The sequence below is a fragment of the Pterocles gutturalis genome, unplaced genomic scaffold (genome assembly GCF_000699245.1).
Source record: "Pterocles gutturalis isolate BGI_N339 unplaced genomic scaffold, ASM69924v1 scaffold28180, whole genome shotgun sequence".
Lineage (NCBI taxonomy): Eukaryota > Metazoa > Chordata > Aves > Pterocliformes > Pteroclidae > Pterocles > Pterocles gutturalis.
Genome location: NW_010146712.1, coordinates 10,371 through 26,520, shown reverse-complemented (window position 1 = coordinate 26,520; position 16,150 = coordinate 10,371). Strand labels below are relative to the sequence as shown.

Genomic DNA, 16,150 nt, shown 5'->3' with positions numbered 1-16,150 from the left:
TCACTCATGTAGTAACACAGTGATGGGTTCCAGAGTTTATCTCTAATTCGCGTGCATTGCCGTGCAATGTGTCTGAGACATTCGGATGTCCCCAGAGAGGTACTGTATAGACAATATTGGCCAAATCAGTGGCCACTCTAAAGACACAGCTCCATTTAGCAGAGTTCTGCCAGCTTACAGCAGTAGGAAATTTGCCTTTTACCTTGTTTTTGCATTGACATGTGATGTTGTATTAAAGAAGATAAGCAAGAATGACACAGAAACACTGACATGAGTTACTGAATAGTTGCCTTTTTTATGAGAAGTGGGGAAACTATATTTGTCTAGCATGTAAGATACTAGTTTGTTGTCTACATAAATCAGTATTACATTAAAATCACATTTTATATTATAAATAATGGTCCCACATTTCAAAGTCATCAGATGGAAACAATAATGAGCAATTAATTAGCACCTTGCAGCCTCAGATGGCAAGTTATTGTCCAGACACTCCTTTGCAATTAGTGCGTTTTTCCTGTCTTTATAAGGAAACTCTGACACAGAGTGGTAAAAGTAAGCGCGTTGGATTAGGGCAATAGTTATTTGGGAAGTGAGGGGTGGTGGAAGGAAGTTTAACTGTGCTTCACTATAAGTAACAAAATTAGTCCTTAAAACTTTTCTGCCATTTTTTTCCCCCAAGCCAGCCATCAAGAAATGGCCAAATTGTTACCTATAGTAGCCCAGGAAGATTTGGATAGCTTCAGTTTGACCAGGACAAGCTCAGGCTTTGCACTCAAAGCCTTTCATACTTCTTGGAACACTCCCATCTTGGTGAAGCTGTTGACCAGCCAGGACACTACAGAGAGGTATGTGTCGTATTTGGCCAACTAACCATGCAGGTGGGGACAAAGACCTGCAGCGATGGCACCAGAATGAATTGTGACATGCCCAGGATCATCTGAACCCTAAACATATATCCATTCCTAGAAATCTGGACTAGCCAAGAGGCAACCTGGAGGCAGTCATACTGAGAAACAAGCTCTATGGTTTTTTTAGAAATGTTTATAAAAGTAGAGCCTAATCCTGAAGTCATTAATTATCTCTACCATAATGTCTACAGACCCTGATCAGTAATACTCAGCATGCTATGGTATTACTTCTTTCGGGAGTCCCTGAAGAGATCTCAGTTGAATTTCATTTAAAACAGCACGTGCCATTGAGGGAGTAGAGAAATGGGAGGAGGGAGGGATAATGGTCAGGGTTCCAGGGCAGTGAGATATGTACATGTCCTAATTATAAAAACAAATGAGCAGTAACTGATGGGTGTCACCCTACTGACCACAAAATTCCAGTGTGTGACAAAAACATGGAAAGTTTACAAGAATAACCACAAGCTACTTCTGCTGAAGGAAGACCAAAGCATTTTAGAGAATGCACTCATCTGACTGTTTATCAGAAAAGGAGTGTCTGATGTGCATTTATGGACTAATTACTCTTGTTAGCAAAGAACGCTGCCATTCAAGTGGCTTTTGTTGAAAGTAAAATACAAAAGTGTCCTAGGGGAATACATAGTGTTTAGTTTGTTCCACTATAAAGCCAGGGGAGGGAAAATCAGTCATTCATACAAATATTTTTCAATTGACAGTTTAAATTGTCAGTGATACTTCAAAAACCAAATGCTGCCAGAATTTTAAAAATTAAGTTAAAAAACGTAAGGGTTTTTTGTGGTTGGGGGGAGGATTGCTTGTTATTTATATAACCGAAGTCCAGCAATTTTGTAATCTTGAACAAATGTTATTCGTTTGGTATCTTCTTTAAAGAAAAACATGTTTCCTCCATCCCCTATCCAGATTTTCTTCAAATCAAACAAATAAACCCCAAAACAAAAAATAGTTAGTTACAGAAATCAACATTTTACTTTGCTTGGAATTTAACATGGTATCCTGTTTTGGCATCTTTTTACTCAAACTTGCTCCCTAAATCTAAAGCCACTGTTCTGCTCTTCTCTCCTATCGTTCTGATCTCTTGTTTACGCTACACACTGTTTAGGAAAGCTGGGTGAATAAACTGTATTTTACTCCAGCTGCAAAAAGTTTAACTGTGTGCTGATGATAAATATTTGTATTTGTAGAAATAAGTGTTAAAACAGGTGGGGCTGGGAATTACTTCCAGTGATTATTTTACAAGCTTGTGAATCAACACAGTACATATGAGAAACTGAAACTGCATTCTCAATGGAGAGGCTAGTTACAATAATGAGAATGAGCTCCAGGTCTGTTGAAATCAACTGAATTTTGAATGAATTCCAATGAATTGTCAGCTCACAAGTACCATAGAGATAATAATATCTTTAAAATCAAACAATTAGCAAAAATTGAACCTGCAACAGAAGTTCAGTTATCTCCATCAAAATGCACAACTGAATTGACAGTTCAGTGTTTCCTGTGCATGAAGTAACTGTCTGTAGTCCTTAAACAACAAAACTTTATTCTTCTGATGATGATCAAAGCAAAGTTTTGTTATTTGTAAATAAACTCTGTTTGAATTCAAGTCTACAATGCAGCCTCAGCTGAGCTTGAATCAAATTTGGCAAAGTCACTGGAATGGTACTGCTTACATCAAATCTGAATTTCGCTTCGCTTTTATATCATGCTATGATGTCATATATAATTTAATCAACATGGTCTCATTAGATAAGCATGGAAGATCATCATTTCCTTGTAAATGCAGATCTCGCTAACAGCAAAAGCACACAATGTAAATTCTTGGAGACAGTAAGGGGGAAAAACTCGATTACTCTTAATCTAGCATGTCATAATTCAGCTTTCTCCTGCCTTTGCACTTCAGTCCTGCTTTAAATTGTGCTCTTATGTTCACATTAAAGCATCCAGAAGTCTTTCATGTTCTATTAGAAAAACATACTACACAGGGGATTGCTTCATTTTCTTAGAATTGTTTGAAGATGATGTAATATTGGTTTTATTGGTAGAATTATATTAGCTTGTGTTCAGCCATATGGTTATCTCTCATTTCCATAACCTACACTATCTCATCTCTAGGTGAAATTCCCTTCAATCTAATCAGCCTCTAACTCTTGCTGTTTTTTACAGGGAGTGGAAGTTGCTACTTCAGGATATAGCAAATGTCAGACACTATGAGTCTGACCGTCTCCTGCCTTCTCTTGGGATTTACCAGTACCATGGACTTGTGGGGATAGTGACTGAGTGGATGAACAATGGATCCCTCCACTCACTCATCCATGAGGTGCATGAAAGTCATCTTTTATGTGATGAAATTAATTACAAGGGCAGCCACAAGAGAACAATCAGCACGTAAATGATGGACAGTAGTCATAGTCCATCTGTTCTTTAGCTTCTGTATTGTACTTCTGTATATTGCCAAAAGAAAATGTGAATAGTAACAAGTGCCAAACCCCATATTTGTGTTCCTCAGCATCAGCTCTACCCAGAACTTCCGTTTCCCTTACTTGTAAGAATCCTGTCGGATGTGGCTGAAGGGCTGCATCACCTTCACAGCCTCGAGCCTGCTTTCTGCCACTGCAGCCTGAAACCTTCCAATGTGCTTCTGGATACGCAGTACAGAGCCAAGGTGGTAGCTTCTACTTTTAGCCTATTAATGCAAATCCAGTGATTGTCCTATTGCTGTATATATTTATCCTAACAGTCAACATTTAATAGCAAGACTTAAGGTATTGTTAGTAAAATTTGCTTTTTCTCCCACCTCTGTAGATATCAGATTATGGTCTAACCAACTGGAGGAAACAGCAACTGAGGTCAGACCTGCAGAACTGCAACCAAAGAAACTGCCAGGATTTAGTGTACCTCGCTCCTGAAATACTTGAAGGAGGCCTTCCTTCCCAGGAAGGTGATATTTACAGGTGAATGGGATTTTTAAGGGCAGGTCATACCTAGTGCTTGCTACATTCTACAGTGTTGCCAAAATACTTATTTTCAAAGCCACTACGGTAAAAATACCAGATCTATGTAATGCAGTAGGACAGTATTCCAGATGAGGCCAATTACAGCAGTGAATGAAATTTGAAATTCCCCATATTTAGTGAATAATATACCAAGGTTTAGAACTGTTTTCAAAGTTTGCCATATAAATACTTAAATAATGGACCTAAATGTTTAAAAAGTGTAACGTAACTGCCAAAACTTTTTCATATACATTTAGAAACCTAATAACTACAATTCATATAGTTTCTAAGTGTGAACTGTTGTTGGCTTTAGTTTCAGGAAGAACTGTTGATGCCTAGATGAGGCCCAGGTAAAAATAAGACCTTTCTCTCAATAGTGTCCCATTAAGGTCCTGTGGAATCTCTGCTGGAATAATTTACTGAGCCACTGAAGTATTCGTACTTTTTAACTAAGATGATTTATACCAAGTCGGAAGATTGCCTACTGCCACATGTCCTCTTTGGATATGTTATGTGTTTCATAGTTTCCTCAATAAATGAGACAACCTCAAATTGCCACTGGTGTCTGTATGGACATCCATCTTTACAACCAGCACACAGAGCCTGTGGACTAACATCATAAATAATTTTAAGCATGACCACTCTTCTGCTCTCAGAGCTTTTATGGAGGGAGCAAATTTAAAATCCTGCTTTATCGTCACAGAGGCAGGCTCTGAGATGAGTCGAATACAGCATACACTTGAGGAGACCTATGAATGATGTGACTAATCTGGTGTTGTTCATAAACACGAGATTGTTGCGCAGGAAGAGGGGTGGCGTACTTTCAGGTGGCATAATTCATTCTCCAGCATGTCATTCTTCTATAATTTTAGCTGCTGAGATGTGACTTGGTGCATGAGATAGGTGAATGTCTAGCCAGTGGTGCAACAGAGAAAATAAAAGTATGTGTCATATAGGAAATATTACTTAAGTAAATGTAAGTTACATGTGTGATCACATTACATTAATACTTTCCTAGAGGGTATTTAAGTAAAAGCACTTTCAGATTTTATGTGGAAATAATTGTATTTTATACCATCTAAGTTGTGGGTTATATATGTCTATCTATGGTATCTCTGGAATACTTCCTAGGATGTTAGGAAAGGAAAAAAACATTTGGAGCTCCATCAAAATTTGCTGAAGAAAATAGAGACACACTGGGTCGGAATCAAGTTTTTGTTAGGTTAACTGATGTGCTTGGTAGTACCTGCTGAAAAGTCCAGCTCTTTCAGGTGCTCCTTAAATTACTTGAAAACAAGCCAAAAATTATAGAGAAAGGAGAACAGAAGATTCTGAAATTCACAAGAGCAAATGTGGTAGATAAGGTGGAGATAAGGTGGTAACCTGAAACATAATTCTATGCTTTTTAAAAATTATTTAAAAATTAATTGTAACTGATTTATTATTTTAGAAGAACAGCTCATCTGAAAACTGAAACCTAGTAATCCAGGAAAAAGAACCTCACCAAATTAGGAAAGACTTTACAAGACATTATCTTGAAAAGCTCCTTTGTCTTAAACCAATAAACTTGCTTTTGGAAATGAGAACACTGACACAGATTGCAAATTAATGAATGGTCTTTTGCTGTTCTTTTTTCTTTTTTTTCTATTTTCCCCCAAGTTTTGGAATACTGTGTTGGGAGAGCCTAAGCAGACGGAAACCTTTTGAAGGTATTTAACTATTGTTCATGTCAGCCTTTGCCCTAATCTTTTTCACAAATTCCCTCCTTGGGAAATTATGGTACAAATAGCACTGTCTTTTCACGTCCCTTTGCCTTGTATTACTGTTACAGCACGTAGCTCCATGTTATGGGATGTAAAGATTACAATCCCTCAACAAATCCTCAGTGTTTCCACAGAAGCTGCTCTTTCTGCAGGGGAAAGGTGTAGCTCCTCACCCCACTTGTATCATCTCTCTGTGCTTGCTGAAGCACTCTTACCAAGTTGGGCTTTCAGCTTACCTTTACTGAGAAAGAATACCCTTTTTATGTGACAGTTGTAATTTAAAAATCAGGGAACATTTTAGTGACAAGCATCTAACTGGATGAGCAGAATGCTCATTTTTAAAGCTGCCATGAGTTTCAGGTCCTGATCAAGAAATGCTAGTTCATGCTGAATTCTCTTAAGTAAGCAGGGAATCTTCCTTTCTTAGACGGAAGTGTGAGCAGTTTTAAATAACTTGGTTTGCAGAGCACTGTATAATAATTGTCACAGACTAGGAATGATCCCTGTTTCATGGAGGTGGAGATCAATGAAAGGCTCCATTCTGCATGGCAAAAAGGAAGGACTCCTGTATTTTACAGGCTGAGGACCTTTTAGAAACACTGCCCAGAAAGGTGTGCTGATGGTCATGCAGCCTGTGGCTGCCACCTTCTGGTGCCTGGAGTATTTCTGTACAACAGGAGTTCCTACAATGCAGATGGAAGGCTTTACATAAAACTGTGTGCTTAGAATATACCCATAAAAATTACAGGTATACCTGAGGTATCTGTGCATGTAGTTTACAAAGCATGCATACATAGCCATTGGTGACCTTATTATTTGGACAGAGTGCATTCTGCTACGGCCTGCTGCAATAAGTAGCTGTGGTTATTGGTAAAGGTTAGCACAGCTGTTCTACAAGAGTGTTAGTATGTTTTTTATTTTTGCTTCTAAAAGAACTCTCTGTTTTAAAATACGCAAAATAACTTATGCTGGATATAATTTTAAGAGAGTTCTGAGGCATTTAATGTTTTTTGCAGTGACATTTTCCTATAAATTACAGGTCAGGCAACGCTGCTGGAAGTTTTGGCAGGAATCTGCAACAGCTTGCGGCCTGGCATTTCAGAAAAGTTTATACTGAGCAATTTGCCCGAGAGGAATAGACTGTTGCGCCTTATTGCTCTGTGCTGGCATCAAGAACCAGATTACAGACCACGTACTGCAGGTAACGTTCAGGATTTGCAGTCTTCAGATCTTCAGAGTACTGTCAATGGTTTTTCTAACTGAAGCCTCCTACCAGAGGTGGCATACTTAGTTCCAAAATTGTGTTTGGTATAAAGTAAAAGTGGGTACAAATAAAGGAAGGGATATTGTCAGCTGTGTATACTATTTCAACAAATATCAACCTGTCTTGATTCCAGTGCATAACCAGTTCACTTTTGAAGTGTCTGGTCATAGTTTACTTTAGTGGAACTGTTATGTTTATCCTCTGTTTCTAAAAAGATAGCCAAGGAATGTTAGAGTTGTGATACTTGAGGACTTTTGAGCAAATTTTCAAAGCTGAAATACACAAGTGCTGAGGAAGCAGTTTGCATATAGCTTTATTGTGACAGATTTATACAGTCATGTGTAAAACTTTTGCAAATAAGTCCACTAAATCTGTATGAACATTTAAGAAAATATAATTTTAATGTGACTGTAACTGTTCTTTAAAATCGGTTCAAAAAGGAATCTAAAAGGTGGTATGAGGTGGAAGTCATACTGAACTATTTCCTATAGTTCACCTAGCTACTCAACATAATAGTAAAGTTAGTTGCTATACATTGAAGCCTAAATATATACACACTTTCATATGCAATGTGGTATTTAAACAGCTTTATTCCCCCTGCAGAATGTGTAGACCTTCTAAATGGAATTTTGACTAGTATAAATAAGGAGGCAATTTCCACTGCAATCTACAGTCTGATGGATGCAAAGGTTAGTGCAAAATTAAGTTTTATTCTCCTACAAAAACATTACCTGATTCCTTCAATTACAGTCTTCGTGGTCCAAAACCAGGAAAGGTTTTGTCTTCATTGTTTTATTGGACATGCCAGAGAGCTGGAGAGTACCCTTTGGTACTTCAGGTTCATTCAGGAATTGTAGAAGATACATATGGGAGGTTCTCTAGAAACCATGTAAATTGCTAGCTGCAATTATAAAAATATGATGCCTTCTTTCTAGTCACCAGCTGCAGTCAGACTGGTAAACCCATGCGACTGAGAACAAATATTAGCCTCAAGCAGATCAGATGAGGGCTAGAACCAAGACAATTTTTTGTTGTATGTACTGCTAAGAGATATTTATTCCAAAACCTGGACAGTGTTAGTACCTGCTGCAGCAATACTGCTAGCAGCACTTTTTTTGTATGCTTCACTGCTTCTAAATTGATGTGCTTCAGGCACAAGACACTGCTTGTCCTAGGGTCTAGGATTGTTCTCTAATACCACAGGAATGGATGGGGAATGGCCAACAACTGAGGGATACAGCTAACTCCATCTATGTCTACCTTGCCATAGGAAACCTGACACAAATCTGGCTGGCGCAAACCTGGCTGGCACAAATACAGCTATATCCTACCTAGTTAACTTAGATAGTCATAGTGGGGAAACTAGTGACACGTGCTTCAACCCTTGAACAAGAAACCTGACTCCATCTGGATTTACACAACCCATGCTGTGTTGATTTCATCACTGTGCTTATGAGAGTTGTTTATGCCAAGGTTTTATTTTTCTATTTGCGGCTTAGCAAGAGCACTATTTAGTGTTCAGACAACTGAACTGATAATATGTCCAAAATGACTATGAAAATGCTACTGGAGATTCTTGAAAATGGATTGGTTCGTAAGTGTTGAAGTATATAAACTAAAAATCTGCTGCAGATGTACAAAATGGAAAAACAGTTACAAGTATTGACACATCCTTATTGCAGACAGCTTGGCATACTAAACACAACACGGCCCTGCTGTTTGGATACTTCAAGGAAAACATGTTTTAGCTAGTCCAATCTCTCCCTCTCTCAATACAGAGCTATTTCCACCTTCCCCTGCATGATTCAAAACTGGGTTTTAAAATAAATTTGAAATAGGAGAAACAGTAAGAGGGTAGAGTTCTGTCAGAGACTATGCCCGCTTACATGTGTTGAAATGCAAAATTGCTCTGTGCGATTCCCTGTTACTACAGATCAGCATACTTGACAATATATATTGTCAGTATAAATTGCCATATAAATTCCTGCTCCTGACAACTGTGAATTGAACAAACCAGATGGATACTTACTAGAGTTACTGTTATTTTTTCCAGGAGACAGCTCTTAATGCATGCAAAGGTTCAGAAACATACACATTGCAGATGGGCATACGCAATTCAGAGGTGAGTACATGGCACAAGACTCTTACAAGGGTACTTCATAAGCTGCTTGTTTCTCCTGCCAGCCCTGACAATGCATAATACAAACACTGTGTGGCAAAATGTCCCTAAACCTTTTTCTCCCTCACCAGTGTAACTCCATCCAGCTAATCAACAAAACCCAATGTTCTACCTTCTTTCAAGTAGCTGACTCTGATGTTGTCCTTTCAAACGCAACCTCCTCCACTTAAGAGTTGCTTTAAACCTCTCCTTCTTGAAGAGGTCCTAATGAAATGGCAAAAATCTCACATTTCTTGTAGTGTGTTCAAAATGATGGCTGGAAAAATTCACAGGCTGAATTCTAGCATTTTCAACCAATTTTCTTAGAGCAAGGCAAACTGCTTTGTGATCACTCCAAAACACAGTTAACTCCCATTTTCAAAGTAATTTTGTCACCTGTGGCAGGCCTGCCAGTGCTGAAAGATCCAGCAGTAGAACTGAAGCTCACATGCCTGGATCAGAGCTAGCTTTAAACAGCTCGTGTTCTAGTGACACCGTGACTGCTGGCAGCACAGGCTGCAGAAGCGATGTAGGACTGCAGTAAATCCCAGGGCAGTTAGCCTATGGATCTGTGCTGCCACAGTGACCCAAGTAAGCAGCTAAAGTTGAATTATGTCTGTAGGCTCAACAGCTGCGCACCCACCCTGCCCTGTACTGCGATACTGCTTCCTTAGATGCCAAGAGAACATTGCTTAGAAAAGGGTTGGGAAAACAAAATTTTCCAAGAAGATAATTCTTCTCTATTTTCATCTTTTTCAGGTCATCTGTCCTCAAAAAACCAACTGCATAATCAGCAAGAAAATTCCTTTTGTAGTGCCAAGCTTATCAACTATTCTACTTGGTAGCAATGCAAATAATGCAGGAGGAGAAAATATTCTTGATACACGTCTGTCACATACTGTCCCACAGAACACAACAAAGAAAGGTCTCTGCTTTGAAACACTCAGCTCCAACTATTCTAAGAAAAGAATAAATATTACCAGTTGTTCCATATACAAGTTATTTTCCATGTAAAATTGTCCCTTCTCAGAGTACAGCTGTGCCCTCTACTGGCATCATCTGAAGGACTGAGTTCACTGCAGAAAACCAGACACGCCACAGTACCTTTTGATTAAGTGTATACACCAAAAAGCCTCGTTATTTTTTTTTAGAACCCTAACCTGTAATGTACAGCTGCCTTTCCCTCACACATCAAATACTGCTTGTTGCTTTTGACAGAACAAGTCCCTCCTGGGAAGCCTTGTGCCACCAGAATAACTGCTTTTGTGTCATTTGCTAATAAGAAAAGGAGATATGTTTTAAAAAGACTGTGTTGCCAGGAACATGTGAATGATTCCTGGTAGTCACCATTCCTATATAAGTAACTTTCTTTGCCTTTCTGATGTGGATTTGTCCTGTCAAAGTGTTTAAATTTGTGTCAGGAAGTGATATATTTCCTTGAAAGTTTTTTCTGTGTTTCTTATGCCTTCAGATACAGAAGTTGAGCCATAGGAAATCAATTCACTTATAACAACATCTGCATTTCCAAGTATTTTAGTTCTGATCAATAGCTGTCAGACTTACAGACAGAATAGAATGTTCCATAACTTCAGGAACAAATTCCTACAGACGGTTTGAAAAAGTCAGATGTGTGTGGTAACACATGCCAAAATCTTCGTAGGAATAACGCTATATTAACAAGGGCCCAGAGCACAGCTAGTAATAAGTAAGCACTCACAAGTTAGTTTTCGTTTCAGTTCCAGTCTTCTGCAGTGGCTGACATATATATATATAATGTTCTGTTGTTGTTCAGTTCAAAGGTCTCACTCATCTTAAACGTTTTCTAGATCACCCAGGCTCTGACAGAAGAAAATCAAATTCCTTTTGCACGATTCCTTTATCTGGTTCAACTGCAGTCAAAGAAAGCAGTCAGCGTAAGGACCCACCGCTGGGTGTTAAGGACAGACCACAAACTACGTATCCTGAACAAGCAGCGACAGGTAAGACACCATTTCCAGTTTGAGGTGGGTGGGCAATATTCTCCATGGGCAGATCTTAGTGATTAAATTCTTTTAAGTTTGAAGGACACAGATGTCTCTAAATTTTTTGCACGTTTTCAGGTATTTAGTGTAATAACACCTCCAGACTTGATACAAATGTCTCATGAGTCTGTCTGTGTACAGCTACTCATATGTTCTCAGAAGTTCAGTCACTGGCCACTGAGAACATTGGCTTGTTCTTTTCCAGGGTCATATTCAGGCTGAGAACAGGTCTGGAAACCATAATAAAAATACAGAAAATAATAGCACACATTCAGTGTGAAAGACAGTAGTTGCTTAAGTCTGGATTATTATTTTTTTAAAAATTTTAAGCTGTGTATTTTATACCTCTACAAAACAGCTATTGACTGCAAAAACAGGTGACTAGGAGGAGGGGGACCATTCATTTCTACATGGTCTCATTCTTCCTACTGAACAGAGGTAGAAAAGGCCAGCTTCTGATTTGTGAAGCCTTCCTCTGCCTGCAGGTGAAGCTTTGTGAGCTTTTTTCACTAATTTTTTCAAGCTGGCCTATGATCGTTCTCACATCTTGCTGGCCGTCCTTCTCCACTTCAATTTATTTCCAAGTGATTATGTAATTTTTGGATAAATCAACAGACTAATTCATACAGGAAAATTAATCACAGAACTCTACTGGTGACAATCAGAAATCAGAATGACAGAGGCCATGTTCTCCAAAGCAACAATGGCTTTTGGTTATGAATTTTCTCTTGGCATTTACTGTACACTAAAAACCCCAATGTCAGTACTACATATTGTAACGAGTTTGTGAAAAGAGACAGAACCCAAAGCAGTTGATCATTTTGCCAGGAATATTACTTTTGTTACTAGTTTGGCTTTGACACATGTTCAAGTTCCCAGTTTCACAATACACGTTTCAAACCGTCCTGCTACCCTGAATTACCTATTATCTCTTCCTCCACTTTCAATGGGACAGAGTTTTCTCATCCATGTCAAGCCAAGCTGCTTGCATAAAGTTTAATACAGATGCTAGATGAACAGCACGAGACCTGAAAATCTCCTCCTCTTACACAATCTGAGCATGTAATAATCTTCAGAAACATTTATTTTCCGTAATCTGATCTTCATGAGTTTTGAACAAAAGATGAAAGTACACTGGACTACAAGCTAACTCTTCCTACTCCTTTCCTCTACTGGGTTTATATTTCTGGTGTTCATGCTATCACTTGCTAACAACTTCTAGAAGAAAAGAGCACTTGGTTTAGCTCATTTTGTTTCCTTTTCACTCAAGATCCTTGCTGCAAAGGAAACTGCTGTCAAATACTAGCCTGTCAAAGACAGACCATACTGAGCTGCATGACAGAAGGACGCCTCAACCACATCCTTGATGTCCTTCGCTCACAGCAAACGTTGTCCCGAATGGATTATGAAACAATTACCTCGTACCCCACAGTGACTGGGCGTGCTCGGGCATTGCTGGACACTTGTCTTTGCCTTGGGGAGAGGGCAGCACAGGTTGTAGTGACTGTGCTTTCAGTGACCAAATGTAGTCCTCTAGGACGAGGCAGCCATTGCTGACGCCTTCGAAGGTAAACAGGCTGTTGTGACTTATTTTTCTGCCATTTGTTACAGGCATCAGAGCACTGGTAATTTGAAATGGCAATGATTCATGTTAATTCCTCATAACCCATTGACTGAAGTCAATCCTTCCTACAGGCCATGATTTTAGTCCTCTAGTGGAAAAAGCTAGCTGGATTAAAAGGTTAAGTCAACCACTGCCTGCAGAAATCACCAAGACTGGTCTGACAAATTCTAATTTGGACCTCAGAGATGGGGAGTGCAATGTGTGCCAGAGCAAATACAGTTCAAGTCAGATGACACCTTATTTCCCATATTTTCTTAGAGGGGAGGAAAATGGATCATGACTTTTTGGAGGTCACACTATGGAAGAACGGCTGTTACTAAATCCTTCCAAATAAGGATAGCAAACAACTGGGTACTAGATGAGGAGAAAAAAATTACTGCCTTTCACTGAGCTCATATCTGAGCCAGCTGTTAGAGTGAAAGGCTTAAAAGAATCAAGAAATATTTCTTCAACAGGGCCTCACGTAAGACTTGGACATTTTATATTATGAATATAAATAGTTTTATTTTCACTCACAGATGGTCATGCTCTGAAAAAGGGGCACTGATAGCAGCACTTTGGAGAAGTGGGGCTTAATAATACCTTACATCTGTGTAGTTCTCTAAGTATGTCTGCAGTTCAAATGTAAAATTAAACCAGGAAGAAGAGGTGCCAAGCTGATAATTTTGAAACAGTGGTTGTTCTGAACTGTAAAGGAAGGTAGTAAGGTTATTTTAATTATAATGAACAGAGTTATATAAGATGGTGGTTTTTTTGAAGGCACAGCAGGATTCCTTCAAGCTTCATGGCACTGGATTAACATGAGAACTTGTTATACAATCTACAAGTATTTCAAATGCAAAACCATGTTACTCTGTTTCCCTCTCTTGCATTTGATCCCTCTGCAGTTTCAAGCTGCTCGCCGAATTTGGTAGTTTGGCAGGCTGCAATTTTTAACACAGTGATGATGTGTTTTCTAGACACATTTAAGGGATAAGAAATTTGTTACATCACATACTACAATGCTACTGGAACCATAAATATAATTTTTTTAACATAAAGTCATTAAACTGTAAGACTGCCTTGAGATAATATATTGTTACAGTTAAAAGCAACGTCTATCAGAATGTATTTAAAATAGCTTTCCATATTAAAGGCGCTAAACATCTACTTCACTCTTGAATTTTTTTCAGTCTGCATTTTAAATGGGAACTTTCAACAGCCTCTGCTAACAAAGGATGTCTTGCTTGTGAGGGAAAGAACTGATGTCATGGTGTTTTGCCTGTTTAGAAGGCATAAAATAATAAGAGTAAAACAGATAATAATTCACCTGCGGGAAATATTTACAGACTTTTAAGCGACAAACTGGCAGTATTGTTGAAACTTAATTATCAGCTTTCAAAAATTATTCCATTCCATTGTTCTGCTGGACACGTTTGTAAAAGACATGCCAGCTGGCAGGCTATGCTGATTTTTTGTCATTATTCTTTTGACATAGAAACAGTTTTGGCTCTTTACTTGAAACAGCTGCCTTGAGAATATAATTTGATTCCAGACCTAAGCCCAGTCTTAACTGTTAATTGCAGAACTGGCATCAAACTCGTGGAAGCACAAGTTTATCTCTACCAGACAGATTTTTGTTCTCTTCATATTTAGCTTTCCAATTCAAGTATTTGTAATAGGATGTGACGTTAGAGTTAGATCTATTACCATCATGGTTACCCAAATTTTTTAAAATATAACCCAAGAAGGCAGTTTATAACCTATTACAAAACAAAGGCAAATTTGTTACTTCATGTGCAAAAGAGCCTGAATAGAATTCTTTAAATATGCTATTTAATAATTAACTCTATCCACAATCAGATTTTTGCCACCTTGCTCAACTGAAATAAATTCATGTGTTTGAAATTTTTTGTATTGCTACTTTGGCTGAAAGCATTCTCATAACTAGCTATGCCATTGCCAAAGCCTCGCTGTAAACATACTGAAGTTGATCTAGCCAAATGCACAGACTTCCTCATAACTCCCCCTTCTGTAATGTAAACATCTAAATTTTGTGGGTTTTGACAGTTGCAGGTGTTGGGAGTCTTTCAGTGTGGTATTTTTGAAGGGATTCTACTAGTTTATTGAAAGGAAACTGCTGTTGATATAAAAAGTTTTGATACAAAGCTAGAATACAGGGACCTCAAACTAGCATAATTTTATTTTGTCTCACCAAAAATACCTACTCGTGTAAGGCCTATAATGTGTTGGCTACGTAACAAAGACATTAAGGCAATGTGTTGATCACTGATGTGAAATATCAAACTGCTCAAAGCTTACGGCATTCTCTTTGTACCCAAGCTAGCTCAGTAGCTAAAGTTTCTATTGTCCTTGCCTCTGTTCTGGAGCTCTCTTGATATCACAAAACACCACAGAATAAATGATACTGAGTGAGAGTAAAGACAGAAGAATCAAACTGTTCTTTAGTATCTATGGGAAGAAACAAGACTTGAATCTGAAGAATGTCTAGAGTCCCAGGAAGGAAATATAAAACATGGGTAACTCTAGAAAACAGCAAAGGGAGTCATAAAGAGAAGTCACTTCAGGAATGACCATACAAAGTCACTAGTCAAACTCTCTCTTGCAGTTACTCAGAAAAGACAAAAGTAGGATTAATAAATGTTAAAAATGATAAATTGCATTCAAATTCTATTAAGCTACTCAGATTAAAGGAACAGTAAGTGGAGAAGGCAGATAGTTATTTTTCCATCTCGATTGTAATATATTTTTCTTCTTGATGCTGGCTGCAGCTGTCTTTTGCTGACTTGTAAAAAGATGACTGTCCCTTGACCTTTTTCCTATCTATACAACACCTTTATCTTAGCTGGGATACTTCCTGCAATGTAAGAATGTCTGCACTAGAATTTGTTTGAGGTTAATTTCTGGAAAATTAATCTGAGGTACTGGAATGAAATGTCTAAGATTAGTCCTTCCAGTAGAGAACAAAACAAACACAGCTATAAATACCGCTCAATAGTTGTCACCAGTGCCTGTTAAAAACAGAGTTCCAGAGAACAACAGAGGAAGACAACAAGTGCATATTCATAAAATACTAATCTACAAATATTTTTAAAGTGCACTAATGGACTGCTAACGTACACAGAAGAATTTTACACCAGGTAGGTAGCCTAAAATGTACAAAAACTGAAGCACTAACCAAAACATAATCAACCTCAAGGATTTTTATTTTATTGTTTCAAGTCTGAATTCTACATAACCTTGTAAACACTTGCATGCTTGCACAGCTTTAGTCACTTGAGCTATTCAGGAAGATTTGTAACGAAGGTTAAGTGCATATATAAGTGTGGGACTGCCATGTTAGGGAAGGACCCAATCATCATCAAGACGGACACAGTGAATTGAGGTTTCTTTACTGCTAT

At 38.3% G+C, this 16,150-nt stretch overlaps 1 protein-coding gene across 1 annotated transcript; it reads left to right on the top strand.

Annotated features, from left to right (window-relative positions):
* The first annotated feature begins 693 nt into the window (after positions 1-693).
* Positions 694-12,682, top strand: LOC104470802 (receptor-interacting serine/threonine-protein kinase 2-like). Its single transcript, XM_010085853.1, has 11 exons — positions 694-845; positions 3,090-3,243; positions 3,433-3,588; positions 3,729-3,877; positions 5,579-5,628; positions 6,722-6,883; positions 7,550-7,635; positions 9,000-9,068; positions 9,864-10,029; positions 10,931-11,083; positions 12,396-12,682. The coding sequence occupies exons 1-11, from the start codon at positions 694-696 to the stop codon at positions 12,680-12,682; spliced, it is 1,584 nt and encodes a 527-aa protein (XP_010084155.1).
* Positions 12,683-16,150: the final 3,468 nt, after the last annotated feature.

Excerpts from the sequence above, each read along its gene's own strand:
- LOC104470802 (XM_010085853.1), top strand. The coding sequence starts at position 694 with ATGGCCAAATTGTTACCTATAGTAGCCCAGGAAGATTTGGATAGCTTC. Across the intron at positions 3,244-3,432 it reads TCCACTCACTCATCCATGAG|CATCAGCTCTACCCAGAACT; the intron begins GTGCATGAAAGT and ends TGTGTTCCTCAG. Across the intron at positions 5,629-6,721 it reads CAGACGGAAACCTTTTGAAG|GTCAGGCAACGCTGCTGGAA; the intron begins GTATTTAACTAT and ends TATAAATTACAG.